Source organism: Hemiscyllium ocellatum, chromosome 25, assembly GCF_020745735.1.
Source record: "Hemiscyllium ocellatum isolate sHemOce1 chromosome 25, sHemOce1.pat.X.cur, whole genome shotgun sequence".
Taxonomy (NCBI): domain Eukaryota; kingdom Metazoa; phylum Chordata; class Chondrichthyes; order Orectolobiformes; family Hemiscylliidae; genus Hemiscyllium; species Hemiscyllium ocellatum.
In genome coordinates this window covers 13,362,191-13,388,899 of record NC_083425.1, presented here as the reverse complement: position 1 = coordinate 13,388,899, position 26,709 = coordinate 13,362,191, and the positions used below count along the sequence as shown (strand labels likewise).

General features: G+C 39.8%; 1 protein-coding gene across 1 annotated transcript in view; it reads left to right on the top strand.

Moving 5' to 3' along the window:
• Positions 1 to 26,709, top strand: part of rnf213a (ring finger protein 213a) — a 168,369-nt gene that overhangs the window by 126,592 nt on the left and 15,068 nt on the right. The window contains exons 46-54 of the mRNA XM_060844830.1: positions 3,015 to 3,137; positions 7,424 to 7,534; positions 14,103 to 14,345; positions 21,222 to 21,303; positions 21,395 to 21,429; positions 21,504 to 21,601; positions 23,124 to 23,277; positions 25,346 to 25,511; positions 25,626 to 25,720. Coding sequence (XP_060700813.1) covers positions 3,015 to 3,137; positions 7,424 to 7,534; positions 14,103 to 14,345; positions 21,222 to 21,303; positions 21,395 to 21,429; positions 21,504 to 21,601; positions 23,124 to 23,277; positions 25,346 to 25,511; positions 25,626 to 25,720 — 1,107 coding nt within the window. The remainder of the gene's footprint in view (positions 1 to 3,014; positions 3,138 to 7,423; positions 7,535 to 14,102; positions 14,346 to 21,221; positions 21,304 to 21,394; positions 21,430 to 21,503; positions 21,602 to 23,123; positions 23,278 to 25,345; positions 25,512 to 25,625; positions 25,721 to 26,709) is intronic.

Sequence of the window (26,709 nt, the reverse complement as noted above, 5' to 3'; positions counted from 1 at the left end):
TTTTCCAGCATCACATTCTCAACTCTAATCTCCAGCATCTGCAGTCCTCACTTTCGCCTATGCCAACATTTATTGTCTATCCCTAGTTCTGTGATGTAGAGTCACAAGATGGCCAGACCAAATAAGGACGGCAGATTGTTTGGGACCAAAGAGTCTTTTTCCGTGCTGTGTGACTGTATGATTTTAGCAAATCAGATGAATGTTTTGATAATGATTCATGATCATCATTAGACTCTTAATTCCAGCTTTTTATTGATTTTAATTTTTTTTTTGTTGACTTAAAATTCTACCATTTGCCATGACAGGGTTTAAACCCTGGTCCCCAGATCTGCGTCTCAGGATTAATAGTTTAGTGATAATATCATAAGGCCTTCAGCTCCCTCTCCAGTAGCACAAATGCGAAAGCTGCTGGACACCTCATGTTACAAATGCTGAGTTTGGACACAATACAGTTAGCTTTCTAGGTATTACTTAATTTCTCTGAGAAGATTTGTAGCTCGGGTGCTCGTTGTTGTGGTTCTGTTCGCCGAGCTGGGAGTTTTTCTTGCAAACGTTTCGTCCCCTTTCTAGGTGACATCTTCAGTGCTTGGGAGCCTCCTGTGAAGTGCTTCTGTGCTGATTCCTTTGGCATTTATACTGGTTTGAATCTGCCACTCCCGGTTGTCAGTAGCTGTCCGCTGCAGTGGCCGGTATATAGAGTCTAGGTCAATGTGTCTGTTGATCGAATTCGTGGATGAGTGCCATGCTTCTAGGAATTCCCTGGCAGTTCTCTTTTTGGCCTGTCCTATAATAGTGGTGTTGTCCTAATCGAATTCATGTTGTTTATCATCTGAGTGTATGGCTACATGGGATAGCTGGTCATGTCGTTTCGTGGCCAGTTGGTGTTCATGGATGCGGGTTGTTAGCTGTCTTCCTGTTTGTCCTATGTAGTGTTTTGTGCAGTCCTTGCATGGGATTTTGTAAACTACGTTGGTTTTGCTGCTGCTGGGTATCGGGTCCTTTGTCCTGGTGAGTTGTTGTCTGAGAGTGGCTGTTGGTTTGTGTGCTGTTATGAGTCCTAGTGGTCGCAGCAGTCTGGCTATCAGTTCAGAAGTGCTCCTGATGTATGGGAGTGTGGCCAGTCCTTTGGGTTGTGGCATGTCCTCATTTCGTTGTCTTTCCCTGAGGCATCTGTTGATGAAATTGCGCGGGTATCTGTTTTTGTTGAATACCTTGTATAGGTGTTCTTCTTCCTCTTTTTGTAGTTCAGGTGTGCTGCAGTGTGTTGTGGCCCTTTTGAATAATGTCTTGAGGCAACTTCGTTTGTGTGTGTTGGGGTGGTTGCTTTCATAGTTCAGGACTTGGTCTGTGTGTGTGGCTTTTCTGTATATCTTCGTGGTCAATTTCATCAACAGATGCCTCAGGGAAAGACAACGAAATGAGGACATACCACAACCCAAAGGACTGGCCACACTCCCATACATCAGGAGCACTTCTGAACTGACAGCCAGACTGCTGCGACCATTAGGACTCATAACAGCACACAAACCAACAGCCACTCTCAGACAACAACTCACCAGGACAAAGGACCTGATACCCAGCAGCAGCAAAACCAACGTAGTTTACAAAATCCCATGCAAGGACTGCACAAAACACTACATAGGACAAACAGGAAGACAGCTAACAACCCGCATCCATGAACACCAACTGGCCACGAAATGACACACCAGCTATCCCTAGTAGCCATACACTCAGATGACAAACAACATGAATTCGATTAGGACAACACCACTATTATAGGACAGGCCAAACAGAGAACAGCCAGGGAATTCCTAGAAGCATGGCACTCATCCACGAATTCGATCAACAGACACATCGACCTAGACCCTATATACCGGCCACTGCAACGGACAGCTACTGACAACCGGAAGTGGCAGATTCAAACCAGTATAAATGCTGGAGGAATCAGCACAGAAGCGCTTCACTGGAGGCTCCCAAGCACTGAAGATGTCACCTAGAAAGGGGACGAAACGTTTGCAAGAAAAACTCCCAGCTCGGCGAACAGAACCACAACATTACTTAATTTCCTTATAATAGTCTCACCTTTATCCTCAGGTTAAAAGTTAATATATCATACCTACTCTATAACTATACTTTTGGTTGAACTAATTCAGTTCAGATTGACATACCTGAAGATTGTCTCATAATAAACGTTACACTTATTTGGACAGAAATGGTGAACACATGGATATATATGCAGGAGCATAAATAGTTCACAAGACTGTTTTATATTATTCACATCCTTTTGGTGATGAGCTTTCCTGGGATAGTCCTCAAATATTGCCTGTTGCAACAAATACTGAATACTGCCTTAAACTCAAAATGGAGCTTGCCATTCTTAATCAGACCTTTCCTGTACATATTCCTAATAACTGTATTTTGAGTCTTTTCTGAGCCATGAAACTCTTTAAAGTATCTTGAAGATAGAAAGGCTTTCCATAATTGCAAATTTTTCTTACTGTAGTATGTGGGTACAGTGGGATATTTAAAATGATGGACGCTGTTGCTTTAGAGCCAGGAAGTGATCTTCCCTGTTTCTATTGGAAAGTGCCTATCTGTGGATGCCAAGAAAGAGAAACGATAAGGCTTTGCTATCAGAATCAAATAACCTGCTAATGACTTATGGCTACACATAGCAGAAAGTCACCTGAATGAGGTTCAAAAACGATAAGTTACCATCGAAACGTATCATGAAACAACCTGTGGCTGTTAGAGTAAGGGCATTGGACAGAAAAAAAGTAGAAATAGTAAATAAAATATGGAGAAATAGTAAAGTTGCCATCATCCTAGCAGACAATATGGCTGCTCTCATTAGAGAGCCACAACTGGTGGTTAGTTTAACCTGGGGGTCTCCATGTTTCAGGAAAGGTTGAAAAGGCGGGACCTTCATGGTAACATTAGCCAGTACAGGAATGCAGAGAAATATTATAATGTTGGTCAAAAGTGATTGTCTTCTGTTCTGTTCTTGATTTCAGAGAGATAATCCTGGACAAATTGATCGTTACCTTGTGTATGGTGAAAATTATAGACTTATTCGTGATGCGGTTGGCAAGGCTGTTCTTGAATGCAAGACTAAAAATATAGCTGAAGCTCACAAGGTGTGTTGGATCATTTGAACACAAGATGCACTATGAAGCCAGCGCCAAATTTTGCTTTCAATCAAATGAACTTAACAAATGAGTAGCACACATAGCTAGTTACCTATTATGAGATTCTTTAATAAATGTGGGAACTTAGTTGTTTGTTTTTTTTTTCACTTCAAGCTCATTCCTATCATCTTGAAAATGTACTGTAGGTTAGTAATGTACAGATGCTGATATTTCCCTGACTTACATTATATTGGAGGCATTAACCAATTAAAAAGTTAATTGGTTACTGACTCCACTAAAATAACAGAAGACTTCAAAAAGAGTATCCCACAATGTAATTTGAAAAATGCTTTTATAGATAAGTAATTGAAAAAAATATTTTAAAGTGTTGGAACACACTGGTTTGCTATCTTGCTACTTTTAATTTTACTATACGTGAAGGAATTGCTCATCTGATACTGATCCTTTAACAATGGTAAGGTAGTTTTTACTTGACTGGCTCACAATATAGCGGTTTATGCTGGGGTATCAAAGTTTCTAGCCAGAAATCCATCAGATGCTATAGATGATTGATTCATCAAGTTGCAATGAGCTTTACTGTCACATAATGTCAACTCTCAGTGTTAGATTGCATATGTTCTTGGATTAAGTCATTTAATGATGTTAAGGCATATCTTTGAAAAGGTATAGAAGACTCGCTGTTTCACTAGATCTCTTTGAATTTGGATATTTTTAGTCATTCCTTTTAGACATATTATAACACATGTCTGGGCCAGGTGGGACATGAACTTGGGCCTTCCGACCCAGAGGTAGGAACATTACCAATGAGCCACAATATCACAATCAGATCTGTTGAACTTGCTGTTAATACATAAGTAGTTTTAAGATAAGCAAGCAATGACTGTTAATTGATTAATTGATATCTGGGTATATAAAAGAGGAACTTCTGGTCTGGTTTAGTTGATAAACTCTGCACAGAGAAAATCTATGTCTCTTAGAGCTGATTCGTATTTTTTGGTGAAGTATCAGTTTTGTTGAGTTTCATGGAATGGCGCTCTCTGCGAGGCGCAGTGTGTTTTCTCATTGTAACTTACCAAACTCACTTCATTAACTATCCAATATGGTGCTCCCTATGGTACCTCTCTCACACAATTCTGACTCCATCCTAGCACCTGCCATTCCCAGAACAACATGTCTTAACTGCCATCGCTGATGGCAACACCATGTTTAAAAGGCCTTGGTGCAATTGGCTAAGCATTGTTAGTCTAAAGCTGTTCTGCATAGTTCCTAACATATGCATCAGTCATCTCATCTCAGCCATTCCACCACCCCCACCCAGTACTAGCAGACACGTTCATGACCACCAGCCACCAGGTCATATAAACCTGGTTGGAGGTATGGATCCACCTCCTGGACGAATGCCCAGTATTGTAGGAGGAAGATCACTGACCTCCACCACTCCAGCAATGCAAGTGCTACCATCTTCTTTCTAATATCTCACATTGTATCTCTGCTACTGTACCCATTTCCCACAAAAGCTCATGCTTTCCTCTCTTGCTACATCTTGCTGTCAGCCATACCAACCCCAATGGCATTAATCCTGCGTCACACCAACTCTGACGGCATTAATCTGCACACCCTCTGCATTTCCTACTCATCTGCTTGGAACACCTCCCAACCTGCACCAAAAATAACAGCTGTACCACTGACTTTCATCTCCCTTAATATCTACCTTTCTCTCATTCCAGGACAAAACTGCCCAGAATACAGCAGAACGAGTCAAGTCACATAGAGTGACAGAGATGTACAGCATGGAAACAGACCTTTCGGTCCAACCCGTCCATGTCGACCAGATATCCCAACCCAATCTAGTCCCACCTGCCAGCACCCGGCCATATCCCTCCAAACCCGTCCTCGTCCCTTAAGAGGAGGCATCATGACTTTGACCTCTTTGAGCATCTCATTGGCTGAACTGGACTGGTATCAGTGGCTGCATTTGACTTGCTATGCTGAATTTCCTGACCTAAGGTTATCTCTTTCAACATGACTGAGGACCACTTACCATCATGACAAGCTTCCTGGCTTTTTGTTTACAGTAAAATGGCATGGCAAGATAGCAATAGTAAACCTGTGCATTCCATTCCGACACCCACGATGCTATGATCATATTTAAGATTTTTAAAATTCACTTGTGGGGTATCAGTGTCACGGGCTGGATATTGCTTTTGCGTAGTTGCCGTTGAGAAGCTGATGGTGAGCTGCATTGTTGAACCACTGAAGTTCAAATGCTGTAAGTAAATCCTCAATGCTATTACAAAGGGTGTTCAAGGATTTTGACCCAGGGTCACTGAGGGGGCAGTGTTGTATTTCCAAGTCAAGATGGTGAGTGGCTTGGAGAGTAAACAGCAGATTGGTGGTGCCCTTGTCCTTTTAGATGTTAATGTTCATGGGTTTGAAAGGTGCTGTCTAAGGATCTTTCATGAATTTCTACAGTCCATCTTGAAGTTGATATACATTGTTGCAGCTGAACGTCAGTGGTAGAGGGAATGCATGTTTGTGGATGTGGTGCCAATCAAGCAGTTTTCAATTGTACTAGATAGTGTCAAGCTTTGTGAGTGTTGTTGGAGCTGCACTCATCCAGGCAAGTGGGGAGTATTCCATCATACTCCTGACTTGCACCTTGTGGACGTGGATAGGCTTTAGGGACTATTACTGAGTTACTCACTGCAGCATTCCTGCCCTGACCTGCTCTTGTAGCCATTACATTTATACTGTTCTAACCGCCAAAAGGAATGAAAGTGAAAATGTTTGAAGATAAATTGTTTGTTTTATGAGGGTTGGTACTGCATAAAACCTTTATTCACTCGGAATAGGGGTTTGCTGGATGGGCTAGCATTTATTGTCATTGAGAAGGTGGTGGTGAGCTAACCTCTTGAACCATTGCAATTCATTTGGTATAGCACCCCCAACAGTGCTGTTAGGGAGGTAGTTAAAGGAATTTGACTGAACAAAGGTGAAGGAATGGTGGTATATCCCAAGTCAGGATGCTGATTGGTTTTAAGAGGAATTTGCAGATGGTGATATTCTCATGTATCTGCTATCCTTGTCCTTTCTAATAAAAGTGATCATGGGTTTGAAAGGTGCTGTCTCAGGAGTCATGGTGAATTTCTGTGTACCTTATCCGTGGTATCTTTTACTAGAATGAGGACACGTGGTCATATTTATGTTGGGTCAGTAGTGTCTTCTACAGGCAGTCATAGTTTGCTCATGGCTGTAATTGAAATGGATTGTGCATATCTGTAAACAGGATCCAGTGTTAGTATGATTGTTAGAGTAATCCTGTACTGTAGTAAAAATAGTCTTTCCCACCCTGAGAAGGTGTGAATTGGGTTTGGTTCTGTCCGTTCTGAGGAAGACAGTATTGCATTTATGTATCGACTCCACAAGATCCTTTGGAGAGGCAGGTGGAGGTAAACTGATATTGTACTTGCCAACATACTCATTATCATCTGTTCTTATTATTAAATACACATTTTTATTTACATTACCATGTTCAAGTTTTGACTGGTGGAAGTTTAAGACTTTGGCCATCTCCTGGATTACCTTTAATGCAGAAATTAAACTGAAACTTATATCAGTAACTATTTATATCTTGCCAACAATCTTGCATCAAAGTTCTTTGCAGAACATATTTGCCTATACTCAACTGTAACAACTGGTGTATAAAGAATGAAAATGCAATGCCAGCAAATCCAAATAGTTGTGGGTGGGCTATTATCCTCAGTCATGGAAAATCACTTTTAGCCTCTGCCTTTGCTGATCCTCTCTCCCTTTTTTTTAATATATACAGCAGTTATTCCAGTTGAGAAAGCTATTCCAACTGTTTACAGTTACCTCAATTAGTGGTTCAACCATGCTGTGCCTAAATCTTTGACCCATAAATCTCCACTGACACAGTACTGACATAAATGCAGAATCCAGGTGTTTGCTAGTCTTTTACATAAGAGTCAGATCATGTAACTGTGTGACAGAGGATTTTACCTCTGATTAATTAAAGATTTTTGCATGGACTGATGTTTCAACATTAAATCAGTATAAATTAATTGCTTGCAAACTTTCTGAAGAATGAAATGCAATGTGCTGTTATGCCATACCAGTGTCAATGAATTCCAGAGTTTTGTTGTCTGGTGCTAATATTAATCGCCATTTGGGCTCAGACCAACAATAACATATTTATTAGCAATGATGTATGATCCTGCTTTAAGATAAACCTGACTAGAGTTATTTACCTTTAGGATTGCAAATGTTCTTTGAATGAGAAAGAAGTTCACATGATCCTTGCCATTTTCCGGGAGATCACTATTTTGAATGCATCGCCCAACCAATGTGTCCGACCAAACCAAGCGGTAAGTCTGGATAATTGAGTGTAAACTATTTTGCTTTTGAAAATAATTGTGTTTAGTAAAAGATGTTAGTGATAAAGAATGGTGCACGTAATTCTTTTTGCACTCTCTGGCAGTAGTGAACCATCCCTGATCAAACAGAGCATGACACATAACTTTTCTAATCCTAAAAAGAGCAATCTTTTTTTTAAAAGACATTAAAACCTATTCAATTCATTTTTAAAATGCGATGGAGAAAACACAAGTCTTCAGAACAAATTCTGGCTCTCTTTATATTGAATCACAATCCATAATTAAAATTGATAGAGAGAAAATGCTGGAAAATCTCAGCAGGCCTGGCAGCATCTGTAAGGAAAGAAAAGAGCTGATGTTTGAGTCTGACTGACCCTTTGTCAATTAGACTTGAAACGTCAACTCTTTGCTCTCCTTATAGATGCTGCCAGACCTGCTGAGATTTTCCAGCATTTTCTCTTTTGGTTTCTGATTCCAGCATCCGCAGCAATATGCTTTTATTAAAATTGATAGTTCTGGTTCTAGAATCTCTAAGTATATTTTTAAATATGTTTTAATATATGAAATCTTTTCTGACTTGAAGTCATAGACATGTACAGCACATAAACAGACACTTCGGTCCAACTCGTCCATGCTGACTAGATATTCTAACCTAATCTAGTCCCATTTGCCAGCGCTTGGTCCATATCCTGCTAAACTCTTCCTTTCCATATACCCAACCAGATGCCTTTTAAATGTTGTTATTGTATCAGCCTCCACCACTTCCTCTGGCATTTCATTCTATATATGCACCACCCTTTGTGTGAAAAAGTTTCCCCTTAGGTCCCTTTTTAAATTTCTCCCCACTCATCATAAACCTATTCCCATCCCATCCCATGGAAAACACCTTGTCTATTTACCTATCCTATGTTGCTCATGAATTTATAAACTCTGTAAAGTGCCCCCTCAGCCTCTGATGCTCCAGGGAAAATAGGCCCAAATAATTTAGTCTCTCCCTATAGCTCAAATCCTCCAACCCTAGCAACATCCTTGTAAATCCTTTCTGAACCATTTCAAGTTTCAGAACATCCTTCAGATAGGAAGGAGACCAGAATTGCACACAGTATTCCAAAAGTGGCCTAGCCACTGTCCTGTACAGTCACAACATGACTTCCCTACTCCTATACAGAGGAACCTCAATTATCCGAATGACACAGGCTCAGCTAATCGAATGCCGGAAAACACAGTTGACCCAAGCATTGGGACCTTGCGATTTTGTTCAGATAATCAAATGCCAGATAATCAAGGATCCTCTGTACTCAGTGCTGTGTCCAATAAAGGAAAGCATACCAAACACAGCCTTCACTATCTGATCTATCTGCGACTCCACTTTCAAGGAGCTATGAACCTGCACTCCAAGGTCTATTTGTTCAGCAGCACTCCCCAGGACCTTACCATTAAGTCATCCTCTGATTTGCCCTTTCCAAAATGCAACACCTCTCACATTTATCTAAATTAAACTCCATCTGCCTCTACTCAACCCCTTGGCCCACCTGATCAATTTCCCGTTGTACTCTGAGGTAACCTCCTTCGCTGACAACTACACTTCCAATTCTGGTGTCATCTGCAAACTTAGTAACTATATTTACATTTAAGTCATTGATATAAATGATGAAAAGCAGTGAACCCAGCACTGATCCTTGTGGCACACCACTGGTCACAGGCCTCCGGTTTGTTTACAGAACTCCTAATAAGATGTAAAATTTAACAGAATTGGGGAAAAATAGTTTGCCTATTTTCTATGGAGGATTGTGGAGCAGAGATAAAGTTTTAATTTATATAATAACATTAGACGAAGGAGCAGGAGAGGTTGTTCAGCTGTTTGAGCTATTCAATAAGATTATGGCTGATTTAATTGTTAACTCAGCTCTGTTTTTCTAACAGTCCACCATCACTGTTCTCAGTCAGAAACCTTTCTAACTCTGTCATAGAATCATACAATGCAGAAACAGGCCCTTTGGCCCAAATGTTTATGCCAACCTACAAAAACTAAACCACACTAATGCTATTTGCCTACATTTGGTCCATACTATACCCTGGCATTTTATGGACTCATTCAGCTGTTTCTTAAATGTTGCGAGATAACCTGTTTTCACCACCCTCTCAGTCAGCACTTCACATATTTCTGCCACCCTCTGGGTGAAGACATTTCTTCTCCAATCTCCTCTAAACCACTTCCTCCTCACCTTAAATGTATTCCCTCTGGTCTTAGACACACATCTGTCATGGGGAAGAGATTCTCACAATCTTCTCTGCCCATCTCTCTCATAATTTAGTATACCTTAATCAGATACCCCCTTAGCCTCCTCTGCTCCAAGGAAAACAAACCCAGTCTGATCCAGTCTTTCCTCATAACTGAGACTTTTCATTCCAGGCAAAATCCTGGTGAATCTTCTCTGCATCCTCTCTAGCGCAATCACGTCCTTCCCATAGTGAGGCGACCAGAACTGCACAAAGTATTCTATTATGATCTAATCAGTCTTTTATAAAGTTGTAACAACACTTCCTTGCTCCTTTTTTCTAGCTCATGGCTAATGAAGGCAAGCATCCTGTATGCCTTCATCACAATCTTGACTACCTGTGCTGACACCATTGGAAATCTAAGGACTTGTGAACCAAGGTCTCTTTATTCCGCAATTCTCCCTAGGGACCTACCTTTCGTTGTCTATGTCCTTTCCTTGTTAACATTCCCAAAATGCATTTTTCACACTTTCTGGGAGTAAATTCCATCTGCCCAATTTACCAACTTGTCACTATCAGACTGTAGCCTGAGATCATCCTCTTCACTATCAACAATTTTCATGTCCTCTGCAAAGTTTTACCTTCAGCATTCAGATCCAAATTATTCATGTAAATAATGAACAGCACAGTTCCCTGTGGTACACTGCTGATCACAGGCTTTGAATTATAAAAACAAACTTCTACCATCACTTTTTTCCCTCCTATTTGTAACCAATTTTGGATCCAGTTTGCCAACTTGCCTTGGATCCCATCGGCTCTTAACCTTTTGGACCTTGTCAAAGACCTTGCTGAAGTCCATGTAAACCATATCAACAGCACTCCCTCATTGAAATATTTAGTCACCTTTTCAAAACAAACTCGATTAAATTAATCAGACAGGATGTCCCTCTCATACATCTGTGCTGACTATCTAAGATCAATCCCTGCCTTTCCAAATATTGATTAAAATTACCTTTCAAAATTTTCCAACAATTTCCTTACCACTAATATCAGACTATCTGTAATTACCTGGCTTATCCCTGCTGCTCTTCTTGAACAAAGGAACCACATATGCTTTACTCCCATCATCTGGCACTTCACCTATGGCCAGTGAAGTATTAAATAATTCTGCCAGGACCCCAGCAATATCCTCTCTTGTCTCCAATTGCAGCCTAAAATGCATCTTATCAGGTCCTGGGAATTTATCCACCTTCATGCCCACTGGAACATCTAATACCTCCTCCTCATTAATCTTAACATGTTCTAGAACCTCCCCATCTCAGCTGAAATGCCTAGTTACAATATGTTTCACCTCTGTAAGAAGTATTCATTTAAAAAACACACAGATCTACTGGCTCCATTTACCGATTGCCCTATAGTCTCTAATTCCCTGCTACTCCTCCAATTATTAATATACTTAGAAAATGCCTTGGGACTTTGCTTGATTCCATCTGCCAAAGATATTTCGTGACCCCTCTCTGCCCTCCTAATTTCTTTTTAAGCAACCTTCTATACTGTATACTTTTGAAGGACCTCCCCCATCATTTTCTTTGCTGTACCTGACATATGCTGCCTCCATTTTCTTCACCAAATTATCAATATCCCTTGATATCCAGGATCCAAGACTTGCTGCTCTTACCCTTTCATTCTAAGAGAAATACACTGATCCTGAATTCTCAATTATGCTATACTTAAAAGAGTCCCATTTCCCAAATGTAGACTGTTTTTTATTATTTCATGGCATGACATCATCACTAGCCAGGCCAAACTTATTTTCCACTCCCAATTGCCTGAGGACACTTAAGAGTCAACCATAAGTCAGTCACATATAGGTCAGACCGTGTAAAAATGGCAGTTTCCTTTTCTAAAGGGCATTAGTCAACCAGATGGGTTTTTCTGACAATTGACAATGGATTCACGGACCCTTAATTCCAGATTTTTATTGAATTCAAACTCCCATCATCTGTCATGGTGGGATTTAAACCCAATTCCTCAGAATGTTGCCTGGGTCTCTGAATTAACAATCCAGCAATAATACCACTCGGCTGTTATCTACAAGTAACTGCTTCCAGTCTATGTTTGCCAGACACTGTCTAATGATATTGAAACTTAATAGTGCAGAAATTAAGTGTCAGTTTAGACACTTAATTTCTGCACTATCCTTATTCCTTTTCAGAATGACTTTGAAACTTAGAATTAAATTCAGAAACTGCTTTCTAATGGAGAGAATTTTACAGACAAATGTCCCTCCGAGACAAAAGTATGTACCTTCATTAAAAAGGAGGTCTCATATTCTTAAACTGTGCCCTCTTAGTTCACATCCTCCTGATATCTACTCTTTTGAGTCCCCTCAGGATCTTATATATTTTCATAAAATTGCTTCTCATTATTTGAAACCTGGGTACAGATCCAACTTGTTCAACATCTCTTTAAAAGATAAGCCTTTCATCCCAGAAATGACTTCTCCGACTTCCTAATGATGCATTTCCATATTTTGTATTCCAGATGTGGCATCACCAAGGTGCTGTACAGCTTCTGTTAGACTTCCCAACTTTTATAAAAGCAAAATACTGCCAATGCTGGAGATCTGAAATGAACAGGAAGTGCTGTAGAAAGTCATCAAATTTGGCAGCATCTCTGGAGAGAGAAACAGTTAAGATTTTGCATCCAGTGTGATGATTCTTTGGAACTGAAGAAGAATCATACTTTGTTTGAAGTGTTCACATTGTTTCTCTCTCCACTAATTAGATTCCCTACAGTGTGGAAACAGGCCCTTTGGCCCAGCAAGTCCTGACCGACCCTCCAAAGAGCAACCCACCCAGATCTATTTCCCTCTGACTAATGCACCTAACATGGGCAATTTAGCATGGCCAATTCACCTGACCTGCACATCTTTGGACTGTGGGAGGAAACCGGAGCACCCGGAGGAAACCCACATAGACACAGGGAGAATGTGCAAACTGCACACAGACAGTCGCCCAAGGCTGGAATCAAACCTGGGAATCTGGCGCTATGAAGCAACAGTGCTAACCACTAAGCCACCGTACCACCTGTATATTGACAGATCTCCTAATTTTCTCCAGCACTTTGTTTTTATTTTTTTTAAAATATTTTATTCCCCTTGCAATAAACCCCGACATTACATTGGTCTTCCTAATTGTCTTCTCTACTTGTGTATGAATTATTAGTGATTCATATGTCAGGACACTCAGATTTCTCCTTAGCACAATGTTCTGTAGTCACTCTCCATTTAAATAGTAAATTGCTTTTCTATTCTTCCTGTTAGACTGAGCAAGTTTGCATTTTTCCAAATTACTCCATCTGTCAACTTTTTTTCCAGACTATAAACTTATCCATATCCCTTCTCTTTACCTCACCTTAACTTAGTTTTCCTACCTGTTGTGGTGTCATTGAGAAATTTAATTACCATACGTTTGAGACCTTTGTCTAAGTTGTCAATGTAGATTGTAAATAGTTGAGTTTCCAGCACTAATCTTGATAGAATTTCATTGGTTATGGATTGCAACCTTGAAAAAAAGACCCATTTATCTATATTTATTGCTTGCTTTTAGCTAACCAATTCTTTAACCAAATAATAGATTAGCTATTACGCCATTTGCTCTTGTACAAGTGACATGGCATTTATTAAATGCCTTTGTAAACTTCAAGTAGGCCATATGTGTTTGTTCCCTTCATCCAATTTGCTTGTTATTTTCTCAAAAAATTTTAGTGAATTAGTTAAACACTATCTCCCTTTCACAAAGCCACGTAAACTCTGCCTGATCACATCAGAATTTTTAAAATATCCCATTATAACTTCTGGATTGATTCTTGCAGTTTCCATATGACAGATGTTAATTGGCCCATAATTTCAAGCTTTGTGAATAAAGTGTTAAATTAAATTATTTCCAATCTGTAGGAACTCTTTTAGTGTCTAAGGAATTTTGGAAGATTGTAACAAATACCTTCACTATCTCTGCATCCATTTATTTTAAGTTGCTGGATGCAGACTGGAAAACTTTTCGCCTTTTAGTTTATGTGCACATAAATAAAGATTTTGCTATTGTGCAGTTCCTCATTTCTTACATCCCAAGTGTTTATTGTTGAAGGTTAAGCTTAGCATTGAACTCCTGGAGTTGGATATGTGAGCATACCTTGTTTTTAGATAGTCAATTCGTATTTCCTAAGATGGCGAAAGTCCAGAGCAGTCCTTCAGTTTTAGAATATTGCTTCTTTCGTTAACAATTTAAACAATTGTATTTTTCAGTTTTCTGAATGATTTTCATTGTTTGCTTTTCAGCAATGCGATACAATTGAAAAGTATATACAGAATGAAATGGTGTTTGGTTCTACCAAAATTAAGAATTTTGCCATTAAATTAGTCAACAATCACTTTCCTGGACTTCAGATCAACCCTGAGCAAAGCAGCTTAGAGCGGACAATGATAGAAATAATCACTCACACGGCAGCTATACTCATCTCTGGGAACAATGGCATCCTGAAACCACTGCAAAATCTCGCATTCCAACCTGCTAATATGTTGGTATGGTTTCCTTTCATATTTTGATTTAACATTTCCAAAAGTAAATTTCTTCACCACATTCTGTTTAGGTTAAATATCATTGTTAATGCATTAGTTGCATTGCTTGACTGTGTAAATCAGAGTTCCTACTTGTTTAGCAAATTAAGAGAAGAGAGTCTTTAGCTCAGGAGTCATCGACAAGGAGGTTGAGTGATGTGATTACGCCACAGTTGAAGAGGGTGAAGACATGACTGCGCAGCTGGTTCAGTGTGCTACGTGCATGATGTGGGAGGTCAGCAACTCTGGTGTGACTGGCTTGTATACATGTGGAAAGTGTGTGCACGTTCAGCTACTGACAGAACATATTGCAGCACTGAAGAAAGAACTCAAGGACCTTAGGCTCATCCGAGAGAACGAGATCTTTCTGGACAGGACCTTCAGTGAGGTTATTACACCGACCATACCAGAAGAGAGCAGAAGAGAGAAGATGATGAGGAAGACATAGAGGAGACAGGTGCAATAGGCCGTTGGGGAAGTACCTGTCAGGAACAAGTTGAATCTTTTGGAAACAGTAGAGACAGATGACACTGCCAGTCTGCGAGGCAGTCAGGTCTGTCAATCAAAGGTTGGTGTGGAGGCAGAGCCGAGGAGTCAGACATCGCACAGAGCTGTGGTGAAAGGGGACTCCATAGTGAGAGGAACTGAATGGGGTTCCTGTGGCAACAGGCAGGATTTAAGGATGGTGTGTTGCCTTCCTGGTGCCAGGATTAAGGACATCGCAGACAGAGTGCAGGAAATCCTCAAGGGCGAAGATGAAGAGTCAGAGGTGGTGGTACACGTCGGCACAAATGATGTCGGGAAGAAGAGGAGGAACATACTACAGCGGGACTTCGGAGAACTAGGAAGAAGGCTGAAAAGCAGAATGTCCAGAGTGGTTATCTCCGGTTTGCTTCTAGTTCCTCGGGCTGGAGAGGCCAGGAACAGGGAGATAATTGACTTGAATGTGTGGCTGGGGAACTGGTGCAGGAAGCAAGGATTCCTGGGGTATGTTTTGTGGTAAGCATAAATTATACAAAAGAGATAGTTTGCACCTTACTGGGTTGGGGACCAGCATTCTGGCAGGCAGGTTTGCTACTGCAACACAGCTGCATTTAAACTAAATAGCAGGGGGGAGCGGACAAACTGGAAGTTTAAGAAGGAAGTTGAAGGGAAGGTTAGAACAAGGGAAGTCAAGAAAGACAACGGTATCAATGAAGCAGAAAACTCAAAAAGGGATCATGCCGTAAGGTTGAGTGAAATAGGGGTTGATAGGAAGGGTGAGGGCAGTAACAAATTAAAAATACTATATATGAATGCACCAAGTATTAGAAATAAGTTGGATGAGCTTGAGGCTCTTTTGGAAATTGGCAGTTACGATATTGTGGGGATAACTGAGACGTGGCTTCACGTGGACAGGGCCTGGGAAATGAATATTCAAGGCGATACGTGCTATCGTAAGGACAGACTGACGGGCAGAGGGGGTGGGGTGGCCCTGTTGGTAAGGGATGATATTCAGTCCCTTCCGCGGGGGGACCTAGAATCAGGGGATGTAGAGTCAGTATGGAGAGAGCTGAGAAATTCTCAGGGTAGAAAAACCCTCTTGGGAGTTATCAACAGGCCCCCAAACAGTAATATGAATGTAGGGTGTAAGTTGAATAAAGAGCTGAAATTGGCCTGTCACAAAGATGTTACTACAGTTGTTATGGGGGATTTCAACATGCAGGTAAACTGGGAGAATCAGGATGGCATTGGACCTCAAGAAAGAGACTTTGTGGAGTGCCTCCGAGATGGATGATTAGAACAGCTGGTGCTGGAGCCTACCAGGGAGAAGGCAATTCTGGATCTGGTATTGTGCAACAAACCAGATTTGATCAAGGACCTCGAAGTGAAGGAGCCATTAGTGACCATAATACAATAAGCTTCAATCTGCAATTTGAAAGGGAGAGAGTACAATCGGTAATGACAATATTTCAGTTGAATAAAGGGAACTATGGAGCTGGCCAAAGTTCAATGGTGCAATACCTTAGCAGGGATGATAGTGGAGGAACAATGGCAGATATTTCTGGGTATAATGCAGAAGGTGCAGGATCAGTTCATTCCAAAAAGGAAGAAAGATCTTATGAGGAGGCAGGGGTGGCCGTGGCTGACGAGGGAAGTTAAGAAACATATAAAGTCAAAAGAGAAAAAGTATAACATAGCAAAGATGAGTGGGAAAACGGAGGACTACTAAGAAGGAAATACGCAGAGAAAAAATGAGGTACAAAGGTAAACTGGCAAAAATATAAAGGACGATAGTAAAAGCTTTTTTACGTATGTGAAAGGGAAAAAAATGGTTAAGACTAAAATTGGGCCCTTGAAGACAGAAACAGGGGAATATATTACGGGGAACAAAGAAATGGCAGAAGAGTTGAATTGGTACTTCAGATCTGTGTTCACTGGGGAAGACACCAGCAATCTCCCAGAGGTAACAGTGGCTGAAGCACCTGAACTAAAGGGAATTTATGTGTGCCAGGAATTGTTGGAGAGACTGTTAGGTCTGAAGGCTGATAAGTCACCGGGCCTGATGGTCTACATCCCAGAACACTGAAGGAGGTGGCTCTAGAAATCGTGGATGCGTTGGTGATTATTTTCCAGAGTTCGATAGATTCAGGATCAGTTCCTGCGGATTGGAGGGTGGCTAATGTTGTACCACTTTTTAAGAAAGGAGCAAGAGAGAAAGCAGGAAATTATAGACCAGTTAGTCTGACCCCAGTGGTGGGAAAGATGCTGGAGTCAATTATAAAGGATGAAATTACAACACATCTGGATAGCAGTAACAGGATAGGTCAGAATCAGCATGGATTTATGAAGGGGAAATCATGCTTGACTAATCTTCTGGAATTTTTTGAGGATGTAACTCTGAAGATGGACAAGGGAGATCCAGTGGATGTAGTGTACCTGGACTTTCAGAAAGTCTTTGATAAAGTCCCACATAGGAGGTTAGTGAGCAAAATTAGGGCGCATGGTATTGGGGGCAAAGTACTGACTTGGATTGAAAATTGGTTGGCTGACAGGAAACAAAGAGTAGTGATAAATGGCTCCCTTTCGGAATGGCAGGCGGTGACCAGTGAGGTACCGCAGGGATCAGTGCTGGGACCGCAGCTTTTTACAACATATATTAATGATATAGAAGATGGTATTAATAGTAACATTAGCAAATTTGTTGATGATACAAAGCTGGGTGGCAGGGTGAAATGTGAGGAGGATGTTAGGAGATTGCAGGGTGACCTGGACAGGTTAGGTGAGTGGACAGATGCATGGCAGATGTAGTTTAATGTGGATAAATGTATGGTTATCCACTTTGGTGGCAAGAACAGGAAGGCTATGTAAAGGGGCAGTACAAAGAGATCTGGGTGTTCTTGTACACCAGTCAATGAAGGTAAGCATTCAGGTACAGCAGGTAGTGAAGAAAGCTAATAGCATCCTGGCCTTCATAACAAGAGGGATTGAGTATAGAAGCAAAGAGGTTCTTCTGCAGCTATACAGGGCCCTGGTGAGACCGCACCTGGAATATTGTGTGTGGTTCTGGTCTCCAAATTTGAGGAAAGACATTCTGGCTATTGAGGGAGTGCAGCATAGGTTCATGAGGTCAATTCCTGGACTATCTAATGTTGAAAGATTGGAGCGACTGGGCTTGTATACCCTTATGTTTAGAAGACTGAGAGGAGATCTGATTGAGACGTTTAAGATTATTAAAGGATTGGACACTCTAGAGGCAGGAAACATGTTTACACTGATGGGTGAGTCCAGAACCAGAGGATACAGCTTAAAAATAAGGCATAGGCCATTTAGAACAGAGATGAGGAGAAACTTCTTCACCCAGAGAGTGGTGGGTGTGTGGAATGCTCTGCTCCAGAGGGCAGTGGAGGTCTGGTCTCTGGATTCGTTTAAGAAAGAGTTGGATAGAGCTCTCAAGGATAGTGTAATCAAGAGTTATGGAGATAAGGCAGGAACAGGATACTGATTGAGGTTGATCAGCCATGATCATTATGAATGGTGGTGCAGGCTCAAAGGGCAGAATGGCCTACTTCCTGCACCTATTGTCTATTGTCTAAAGGTGAGAGTAATAATTGCAAGGTTTTCTTGGCCTTCTGACGCAAACATCCTTCAAAAGGAAAACTGGGGGATCTTGCTTTCTCAATTATGGGGATGTTGTACTTCATATTTCTGAAGCTAAGGGACTTTAAATATTATGAGAGTAACTCGATGCAGTTCATCTGTAATGAGAAATACCATGCAGCAAAATGAGCTTAAACAATCTATGTTTTATCATCCCTGAGAATGACCAACTACAACTGCATTATGGGTTAACTTTAAAATTATTGTATTGATTCTGCTAAGCCTTGACGTTATGATCATTCACCATCAAAAACCCTAGAAGTTTCACGCCAGTGTTTCTCACAGTAATTTCATCTCTTATTCTGTGCTTTCAAGAATCTGTCCACCTTTTGTAGGTTCTAGCTTGGTGTTTGATCACATGAGGTCAACAGCCTTCTAATCAAGTCTGCATGAAGTGACAATTGGTTTAAAAAAAAGTGTGTGAATCTTAAAACATTCTGAAGAGTGAACATGCTCCTGATTATTAGTATAAAAATTGACAACTCTTGTATATCAGATTAAGTTACTTAAAGTATTTTTTTCCCACTCGTACTGTCAAATTGGGTAATCTTTTTATTCATTCATAGGTTGTGTGTTTCATTGATTGACATGGCATTTTATTTTCATCCGTTATCCTTAAAAAGGTGGTGAGCTGCCTTCTTGAAATGCTACAGTCCATTTGCTGTACATAAACCGCATATTGTTAGGGAGGGCCATTCAGAATTTTGACCCAGTGACATTGGAGTAAAGGCAATATATTTCCCAATCATGACAATGAGTGGGTTAGAGAGTGCAACCTATCATTGTCCATTTGAACTTGCAGTCTATGCAGACCTTTTCCTTTCCAACTTTGATTTAGAAGGATACCTTGATGAGTTTCTGCAGTGCATCTTGTAGATGGCATCCACCTTTTCCACCTGAGCATCACTGGCGGAGGGAGTGCATGTTTGTGGATGCTGCTTTGTCCTAGATGTCAAGCTTCTTGAGTGTTGATGGAGCTGCACTCATCCAGGGAAGTGGGGAGTATTCCCTCACACTCCTGATGTGTCTGATTGGACAGGCTTTGAAGATTTAGGAGGTGAGTTACTTGCTGCAGGATTCGTAGCCTCTGACCTGCTCTTGTAGTCACTGTATTTATATGGCGAGTACAGTTCTTTTTCTGGTCAGTGATAACCCACTGATAGTTGTTGATAGATGTTCATAGTGGGACATTCAATAACAGTAATGCAATTGAGTGTCAGTGGTGATGATTAAACTTTCTCATGTTGGTGATAGTCATTGTCTGGTACTAGTATGCTGCAGATGTTTCTTGCCTCTCAGCAAAGCTTGAATATTGCCCCAATCTAGCTGCATTTGTGAAAGTCTGCTCAAATTAAAGGAAGATTAATGAATTGCTCTTTAATACTAAGTATTATTAATGAAGCTATATGTAAATTTACAGTTGTTTCTCAGACTGCCGATGGGAGATAGCTAGAAAATATATTCTGTAGTGCATCCACTGTTGCAACCTGTGGAAAAGGAACCTTAACATGAATACCCATTCTCAACTGAAATGTTGTTGAATCAGAGATTGTACAGTCATCTGGTCCCAGACAGCCCTTACCCAGGAGTTCAAAAATAAGTTCAATTGCTAGCACCTTTTGCCACTGTTTCACATTTTCAGTGCCTTTCAGTGTGTGCTTTTGTTTCACAATCAAGCTTGAGTTTTGATTTGATCCTCCTTTCCACCTTTTTTGTGGTTTCTAATATTTATTCCATACTTCAAATTATTTCACTTGTCAAAACATTGGGTGTGTGACCTAATCAAGTTTGTCTCAAGTGACAAGATCAGGGCAATTTCAATTACTTTCCAATACCATTGTAAGTATCTTTAATATTTTGCCCCATGTCAGCAAGGTGAGGTATATTAATAGCTTGCATCTGTCTTTACCAAGGAAGCATATTGTTAAAACTATGATGACATAGGGAGAAACTTGATCATTAGAAGGGTTCAAAATTATTAGGAGTTTTTGGTATGTAGAGATTAAAAAGGAGGAGGTGTTAGATGCTTCGTGGACATAAAGATGTCTAGGCTATGTGTAGTTCTGGTCACCACACTATCAGAAAGACATGATTGCACTGGAGGGGGTACAGAGGAGATGCACCAGGATGTTACTAGGAATGGAAAATCTCAGTTATGAAGAGAGACTGGAAAGGCTGCGTTTATTTTCCCTGCAGCAGAGGAGGCTGAAGGGTGTCTGATTGATGTATACAAAATTATGAAAGGCATACATAAGCTAGATCATGAGAATCTGTTTGCCATGGCAAACATATCTAAGACGAGGGCATAAGTTTAAGATCAGGAGTAAGGACTTTAGAGAGGATCTGAGGAAAATCTTTATCGCCCAGAGGGGATAGAAATATGGAACGTGCTGTCTCAGAAAGTGGTGGAGGCAGAGACACTCAACTTCTATGAAGCATCTGAACAAGCATTTAAAGTACCAGGATTAGGGAAGGCTATGAACCAATTTCAAGTGGGATTCGTATATTTGGTGTTGTTCATTGGTGTAGACATAGTGGACCAAAGGGCCTGCTTGTATGATTTATAACTGAAGTAAAAGAAAAATTACGAGTGGTAGGTATCAAAGTTCACAACCAAGAGAAAATTAAAATATGTGTTCAATTTTGTTGAAAATAAAACTTGCAGTTTCTCATCACTTTTTAAAAAAACTATACACTTAGGCTGCATTCCTGCCCACCATGCCTGAGGACATAACTGTAGAAGCCCGTGGCTGGACTGCATTTCAGAGTCAAACGTGGTTTCGTAAGTGACAAATCTCCCTTTGAATTTATTTATTAAATTGGAAAGTGCTTCATTGTTAACTAATGATTGGCAAATTCCTTTAACTTTTCAGAGTGCCCAAATGGACATCCGTGCGTTGTAGGAGAAGTAAGTTTTTATACATTTTTTAAAATTTGCATCCTTTGCCAAAACATATATGCAATGTTGCTTTTCTATTACAGTGTGGAATGCCTATGGAAACAGCTCGTTGTGTTGAATGTAATGCTGAAATTGGAGGAAAAAATCATGTTGCTGTTGCTGGATTCAGACATGCTGATATGTAAGAATATTTTCATCCAGATCAAATAAAAAATGGCCATGCTTCAAATATGGAAAATTATTGAGGCTAATCATCTCCTCAAACGCATTGTGATGTTCTGAAACATCCTGGCTGAATCTGGCCTTAATTCCACATTCCTGCTTACCCTGATAACCTCTGACTCCTTATTATTCAAGACATTGTCTACCTGTGTTGTAAAAATACTCAAATGTCCCAACGCCCGTTCTGGGAGTGAGAGTTTCAAAGACCTATTATTCTCTGAGAGAAAAATTGTTCCTCCTTTCCATCTTAAAGGAAAACCCTCTATTTATAAACCGTGTCCCCAGATTCTAGTCCCCACAAAGGGGAATTACATTTAATCATTTACCCTGTCAAGTCCTTGCAAAGTTTTATACATTTCAATAGTAGTTCTTCTAAACTGATGATGTAAGCCAAAGCTATCAAAACATTTCAACTTTTATATTGCATCCCCCTCACAGAACCTGACAATTTTCCATTTACCTTAATTACTTGCTGTACCTGCATTTTAACATTTCATACCTCCGAGCTTTGCACACTCTATCCAGTTAAATAATACATTGCTTTTCTATTTTTCATGCCAAAGTGAACAGGTTCATTTTCCCACATTACACTCCATCTGCTAATATTTTGCCCAATCAGTCAATTTGACTATACCCTTTTGCAGGTTCCGTATTTCTGCATAACTTAGCTTTCTATCTATTTTGGTGTCATCAACAAATTTAGCTATTGTACATTCGGTCCCTTCATCCAAGTCAGTAAGTTAAATTGTAAATAGTTGGTGCCCTCACACCATCTGTGAAACTCCATTTTCACATCTTGCTAGTCTAATTATTAGTTTGATATCTATCTTTAATGTGAGAGATTAGAAATTAATATTGAAGACTGTATTTCAGTAGTAGTGATTGGTAAAGATTGACTTGTGTCAAAGTATCCAAATGTGTGAGTTGACATGTAAGTCAAGGCTGTATTTATAGTTTATTTAGTTGCAAGTCTGTTTTTCATAAGCATGATTGCAGTTGTGTTTTGCAAGAGATTATCTTCTACAGTGCCTTTCCTTGCTTTCTCCTAAATACTACTAAATAAAAATAGTTAAGTCCTTTCTCAATCAAAGTTTGATGGGCAGATCCCAAAATTATCCTCTATTTACTTTTAAAGTATTAAATCTAGAAATTGTTAAGATATGTCATCATAAGCATATTCATATTAAATTATCTTCATATATTGTTCCAGACTTTAAATGGAGGCTCCAGTAAAGAAAGTATACATTTTTGCTGGGCATTGGAAACTTTAGCTCAGTGACTACTCGTTTGTAAAACAACATCACCAATTCTGTTTATTTGATACATTTTAAATTTAAATTCTATTTGCTCACTCAACTGTTAGGTTGTTAATTTTTGTGAAGAACTTGACTATAGCATACCCCATGCAAAGGGACCTTTCTTCAAATCTAAACACATCTCTTTATGAAAAATGTTTCCTAGTGAATTTATCTGATTTCTAGGATGGACAGGACACAAACAGGACATGTTCTAGGAGATCCAGGGAAAAGAGAAGCAGTGGCCATTCCTGACAGAGAGATGTCTGCAGTTTCCTTTTTAATTATTCGCCTGCTGACACATGCAGCTATGATTTTAGGAACAATAGAAGATCCTCAGGTATTTATTTGGTTTAATAATATTTTGGTTTACTGATTAATTATATCAATACTGTTAACAAGTTTCTTCCCAGAATCATTTTTTTTTGGAAACAATATCAGGATGTCTTGTACAATATGTTTTTGCAATATGTTAAGACTCATCCCTAGCAAAGTTTCACGTGTTGTTACAGTTCTGGACAGGATATACCAGATTGTTAAGCTTTCAGGTGAGGAGGTATGAACTGGCTTCCCTTGGTTTTTCACTTTTTTGGTTGGTCACAGCAAGCTTAATTTAGAACGGACTCCTTCCCTGGAGATACCTTGCTTCTAGACCAAAGCAGCCAATTTAACCAGGCTTTGCAGAGTTAACAGTTCATTTGTTGCTAACTGCAAGAAGAAATTATAATGCAACACACATGCATGGAAAATAAGGATAGGAATTGAATCCAAAATAGATATGCTGATCAGTTTTTGGGTACTTGTGTAAAGTCAATTGTTGAACATTAAGAGTTGAGCAGTCAGCCTTGAGTAGTAGATATGCGAAGTTGATAATTGAAGTTCATTTTGAGCTCCTTGGCTTTTTGCAGGTTGACTGAAATTTTTTTTGTCCTGTTTTCATTTGTGTTTCCCAACTGTGACCTTCACAGTATTCTGGTTCATACATTAATATATCAGACCACCAACACAAAATCAGCTCTTTTAAGCCCTGTACTATGTATTCTTGTAATCGAGAAATGCACCATGTCTATCTCCCAGATTGCTGTCTTTTCTCCTCTAATTTTCACGTTCTGAAAGACAGAGGTTTACAGTTAATTTTGTGGTATACATCTCCCTTTGAAGCTTACATGACAGCTGTGGGTGTGATATTTCATAATTCCTCTCCAGGCAGCCACTGGATTTGTACCTAGTCATCGTTTAGCTGTATCTCCCATTTTTCAAATAAAATACGTTGCATTAAAAAAATCCACTACATCTATCGATCAGGATTATGAACTCTGACCATGACAAATGCTTTATTTTGTTAATGAGAGAATTGTGTGGAGTTTGCATGTTGTCCCAGTGTCTGCCTGGGTTTTCTCTGGGTGCTCTGGTTTCCTCCCACAGTCTAAAGATATGCAGGTTTGATGGATTACCTATGCTAAATTGTCTTGTAGTGTCCAGGGATGTGCAGGCTAGGTGGATTACCAATGGTAAATGCAGGGTTACAGGGATGGGTGGGTCTGGGTGGGATGCTGTTCAGAGGGTCGATGCAGACTTGATGGGCGAATGGCCACTTTTTGCATGGTAGGGATTTTATGATTCAATTTGGTTTTGCAGTCTTGGGAATGGATTAAGTAAGAAAGGATGTGATTCATGTTTTTGTCCTATTTTAAGCAAGTATCTGCATTTTACTTAATCTTCTCCTACATTCATAGTCAACTTTTATAGATAACCCAAGATTTTTGTCAGTATTCAGTAGTGGCCAGAGCTCCTGATTTGCATGCTACAGATCCCTTCCTTGTAATGTCAGTGTGACCAGCAAAGGAATTATACTTTGCAGACCTTTCAAATTGGTGTATGCTCAAAATCAAGGCTGACTAAGTTTGTTCAGAACTTTAATGTTTCAACTTTTCATGTTGAAGTGGTGTAAACATGTATTATGCTTCATTGCATATAATTATACAAAATGACAGTAGTACCTGATATTAAAGAAAGGGATATAGGAATGCATAGACTAAAGGGAGGCAAACTAGGAAATCAAAACTAAATAGGCAAACAATCAAGTAAATAGAGCTAGTTTGATGATCTTGAATTGCTGACACTGCAGCAATAAATCCTGATTCTGGAGTCTTTTCTAAGCTCTTCCCTCTGAGTATAGTGCTCAAGATTGTTCTACAGTTTTAGATAAAACTCCTGTCTTGATAGTTCAGAGAGTGCAGTCATATTAATTCCTCTGTACTAAGGCACAATATCAACTCATACACAAGCATGAGATGAACTTTGCATATCCTGAAAATGAATGCAGGTTTCAATTACAAGATTACCTGATAAAGTAGGCTAATTTTTAATAAATCAACAAGCCTGAATGATATTTTCTTTTCACGTAGTCGACAGCAGTCATTATAAAGCCACAAGTTGCAAATCCAGCAGCCTTTCTCTGGTGTCATATTGGAAAAGACATGGAACAACTGATAAGGTCACTGGGAAAGAGTGCAGATGAAACTGCCATAGTCATTCATATCATTCTTAGCCATCTCTTTCAGCAAAAGCAGTGTAAGTATTTCCTTTTTTAAAAAGGTAGCAAATTGAGTTAAATAAATAGTTAAAAGAAATACTAGCTACTTTGTTCATGTCTTTGAAATACCACATCTCATACCTCTATTCTAGTGCCTTCTCTAGAATGTGAAAGACTCTCCACTAAACAACAAAGAAATAATTGGGAGAAACTGTTTTTGCAATGTGTGATAACTCCCACATTAAAGGTATTTTTCTTCTGCATTTCTGCGTATTAAAAATATTGTTTAAATAACTTAAAAGCTGTTTTGGATGAGTTAATAAAGTAAATTTCTTATATAGTATGACAAAAGTAGTAGAAATCAGGATTTAACTGGCCATTTAAAGCTACCACTGAAATATTCTTGCTGGACCTAAAAAGACAAATTCAAGTAAACACCTGAGGCCGGTTTTGTGATTGTGATTGAACAAATACATCATTTCAGTTGCATGACACTGTATTCTTTTGCTATGAATTCTGTGTCTCAAAGTTTGTGAGAAGAATTGTAGCTCGGGTGCTCGTTGTTGTGGTTCTGTTTGCCGAGCTGGGAGTTTTTGTTGCAAATGTTTCGTCCCCTGTCTAGGTGACATCTTCATGCTTGGGAGCCGGCATGAGGAATCTACAAAAAAACAGACAGAAAACCAGGACTGACCTACAAAGAATGAAACCGGAAAGCAACAACACCCCCAGATTCTATGGACTACCTAAAGTACACAAACCAGACATCCCACTCAGACCCATAGTATCACTACCAGGAACACCATCACACAAACTGGCTAAAGATCTACAACAGAAACTGAAACACCTGATCAGCGGATTCAGACACTCTATACAGTCAACACAAGAATTCTTGGACATCATTAGAAATATACACATAGACCAGGAAGAAACCATGGTCTCATTCGATGTAACGGCACTGTTCACTTCTATTGACAAAACCCTAGCCAGAGAAACAATATCCAACCTGCTGGACATACAGAACAGACAACAGGACGCTGAACCTATTAACAAAGACGGCATACTTAAACTACTGGACCTGTGCCACACAACACACTTCACATTCAACAACCAGATATATGAACAAATCCATGGGCTCACCGATCTCTGGACTCATAGCAGAAGCAGTAATGCAAAGGTTAAAAAAAACAGTTTTGACACAATTACAACCCAAACTCTGGGTCAGATACGTGGACGACA